This window comes from Cryptomeria japonica, chromosome 3 (genome assembly GCF_030272615.1).
Source record: "Cryptomeria japonica chromosome 3, Sugi_1.0, whole genome shotgun sequence".
NCBI lineage: Eukaryota > Viridiplantae > Streptophyta > Pinopsida > Cupressales > Cupressaceae > Cryptomeria > Cryptomeria japonica.
Window position 1 is genome coordinate 773,570,509 of NC_081407.1, and position 3,542 is coordinate 773,574,050.

The 3,542-nt window shown below is 35.6% G+C and overlaps 1 protein-coding gene across 1 annotated transcript in view; it reads right to left on the reverse strand.

The window, feature by feature from the left end:
• LOC131033895 (replication protein A 70 kDa DNA-binding subunit A-like) overlaps nt 1–745 on the reverse strand; it is a 1,419-nt gene extending 674 nt beyond the window's left edge. Inside the window, exon 1 of the mRNA XM_057965203.2 lies at nt 1–745. This exon is cut by the window's left edge and continues 674 nt beyond it. Within this exon, the coding sequence (XP_057821186.2) occupies nt 1–745 (745 nt within the window).
• Nucleotides 746–3,542: the final 2,797 nt, after the last annotated feature.

The window sequence follows — 3,542 nt, forward strand, 5'->3', positions numbered from 1 at the left end:
ATGCATTTATGACTTTTCCGTTGAAACAACCAACCCTTGCATTTTGAACAACAAGGATGACAAATGTTCCAGATGTATGCATATTCTTCAAGTCATTGCCTAGTTGTTCTGAGGATGGGCCCCAAAGGTTAACATCTATTGTCAAAGTTGACATATCATTTATTTTTACTATTCTCTTGTTTACAACAGAGCCATCCTTTCTACGAATTACAGAGATCTCTCCGACATTGACAACAACACCAATAACATCAATCAAAGTATTGTTGGTAGTGGTGAGAAGTTCGTCAGTAGGGGTGAAGCGGGTTTTTTTATCAGGCCCAACAGCATCAAGGGCACAACGCTTCAAAACTGAAGTTTCAGTCAAGATAATCTCAAGCTGGTTGTTAAGTTTATTGTACACCTTGTTTACATCTTTCACTGTACCTTTGGACAGAACATATGAAGCTCCTTGCTCGATTTGATGATAGTGTAATTCAGCAATTTCGTCAAAGGAAGTGATTCTAATTTCACAACCCTCTTCGTCTATAATATCAAAACTAAAAACCTGCCCATTGCGTTTTGGCGTGTTATATTTATGCATCTTCCTCTTATTTGTTACGCAGCCTTTTATGGTCCAATTGTTTTGGTAAGGGTTCAAGCTTTTAATAGGGCTGATATTTTCAGAAGGACCATTTTGTGGGGAAGGCAAATCTACACCGAATTTAAGAGCACGTTTAGTGGGTGGCGGGGTTTCTCGGCCCAACATTTGCTCTTCTTGTTCCTTGAAGAGGTATCGAGGTTTGCCAAGCAAATGGTAATCTGTTTTTTTCACATCAAGAGTGAATACAATGACGACCCTATAAAAGTGAGAAGGAGGTATGCTCAACTGTGGGATATATGTTTGTAAATAGCATAGAAAGAGGTTCACATAAATGAGGGGGGAACACATTATAAAAGGTACCTTGTGTTCCAAACGTATCGACAAGTATATTTCGTCAACAAAAGAATAGAGCCTATTTTCAACATCTCTGCATGCAACAAGTCAGCATACTTGGTTGGTAAAATGGCCACTTGCATACATGTGCCATCTGACAAGACAAGTTTGTATCTGTCATTGTCATTTGGATCACCAATGATTTTTTCAAATGATAGAAGTTGCAGCAATGGTGGAGGGATATCATCTCCTGCATGAATAGATCGGATTGCATATGGGGTAAGCTCAAGGGGATCGGCAGGTCCCTACAAGGAGAGGAGAACAAGGTTGTTTTTTTAGAGGAAGGAAGCTTGATAGTAGCAATGCAGACACAATAAAAGAGAAGTATGCTTGGCAAGATATATATATATATATATATATATATATATATATATATATATATATATATATATTCAATTTTTTGACATACTATATATTTATTCATGCAACAAGTTAACAGAATGGCAATCGTATTAGAAGGGAGCAAAGCAGTTTTAATTAAAAGGATGTGTCATTCTATATTTCTATAAGGCAATGTGTTTGAGTTTTTCTTTTTTTCTTTTGGTCAATGGATGGATAGAATATATGCACAGAATGTGAAACATGGGAACGATGACAACTAAATGGATGGAATGAGACATGCAGACAAGCGATTTTTTTTGTGTGCAGGGGAAACATCGAAAATAATGCTCATATCTTTAAATGTGCGACAACATAGAATGGATTATCTTACCGTAGCATCTGGGGGAGGCTGTTCTGGTGGACCAGCAGAGCAAGTAGAAGATGACATATTGCTTGATGCTCTTTAGAATTGGAGGAAGGGATCTTTTGTCAGAGTAGAGAATGCCTATAGGAAAATAAGCAGCACAGAGAAAGGTTGAACAACATATTGAAATAAGACGTTGAAAGGAAAGCGCAACATGAAAAATCAACATACATAAATATTGAGATCAATATATATGGAAATTATACATGTGTATATATATAAATACCCACAATTTTCAAGTCTCCACTCTCCAATCTGCTCACTTTTGGCTTGGAAATAGAAAAATGATTTAGTGGTTTTCTTTCAAGATGATCAAGGTAAAATACACTTAAGCTCATTTTCCAAGAACTAACATTCACTTCTCTTCATAAACATGTGTAGTGTAGTCCAGTATTGAACCTAAATAAACATAATTCTATCCGATTATGGCTGATTGATATCCGTTGTTTAAAATTCCATTCAAACAATAGTAGAAACATATAAGAGCTTTATATTTTATGATTTGTAAACATAAACATATCTCCACAATTTCAATGGCAATGTAAATATGTATAGATTTTCTTTTCTATTTAAAATGCAATTCTATATGTGCTTTCTTGCCATCTTTTCCATATTTATATAGGGAAATTAAAGTTTAAATCATGGCAATGCTAACTTCTTCGAATTAATCTTTATACAAATATTTTGAACTGTTTGCATACACACACACATATATATATATGGATGTGGACATGAGTATATGTGCAACGGTTAAACTGCAAAGACCGCTGCAATGATATCTGTCCCCCATCCTACGTAGTTGCCATCAACCTAAGCATTGAACAAATGTTGTGAAAGAAAGCACAAAGCATAGAAGATGAAGCGAAAATGCCTGATTATATAGATATATGGATGCGAACATGAGCATATGTGCAACAGCTAAACTGCAAAGACCGCTGCAATGATATATGTTCCCTATTCTACGTAGTTGTCATCAACCTAAGCATCGAACAAATGTTGTGAAAGAAAGCACAAAGCATACAAGATGAAGGGAAAACGCCTGATTATGACCGGAAGACGAAGGGAAAATGCCTGATTATGACCGGTTTTTATTGGGTGGATTGAAGAATGAGCAGGAGCACACAATAGACAGCCAGTTTTTTTTGGGATAGCAATTCGCAAAGGAGGCAGCAAGCAGAGCAATATAATTCTCTTGCCATAAAACGTTCTTTGGGATGGGCAAGTTAGATGGAGGAACCCAACAGAAGTCGTGGAGCTTCCATTGTAATCTCTTTTGTTCGAAGCAAACCAAAGAAACAAATGAATAGCAGAGCTTAGTGCAAGAAGTAAAAAAGGACGGCAAAACCCAGCAATCAATGCGTATAAATGTCATTCGATGCCTTGATGTGTCAAACAACTCCTCGCAAATTGCATGTGAGAAAGTATTTATTTCACTTGCCAAATTTTACATTTTAAAAAGCATATTTAAATCAGGGGCAATGTGCCAAATATGGGCACCACAAAATGAAAATGACGTGCAACCAGCTTGCAATATATATATATATATATATATATATATATATATATATATATATATATATATATGCAAAGCTATATATTTGCATGTACAGACATACAGATACATAACCATGTGTATGCAGAAACATAAATATGTATGTATATAAATGCATGCACATATACATGGATATGTATGTATGGATATGGATATATAGGTGCACAAAGACGTATGCATATACAGGTATAAGGACAAGCATATATAAACATGAATAGATGGCTATCATTAAATAATAGATGTGTGCCAGAACTTGTAACTGCATCTCTATG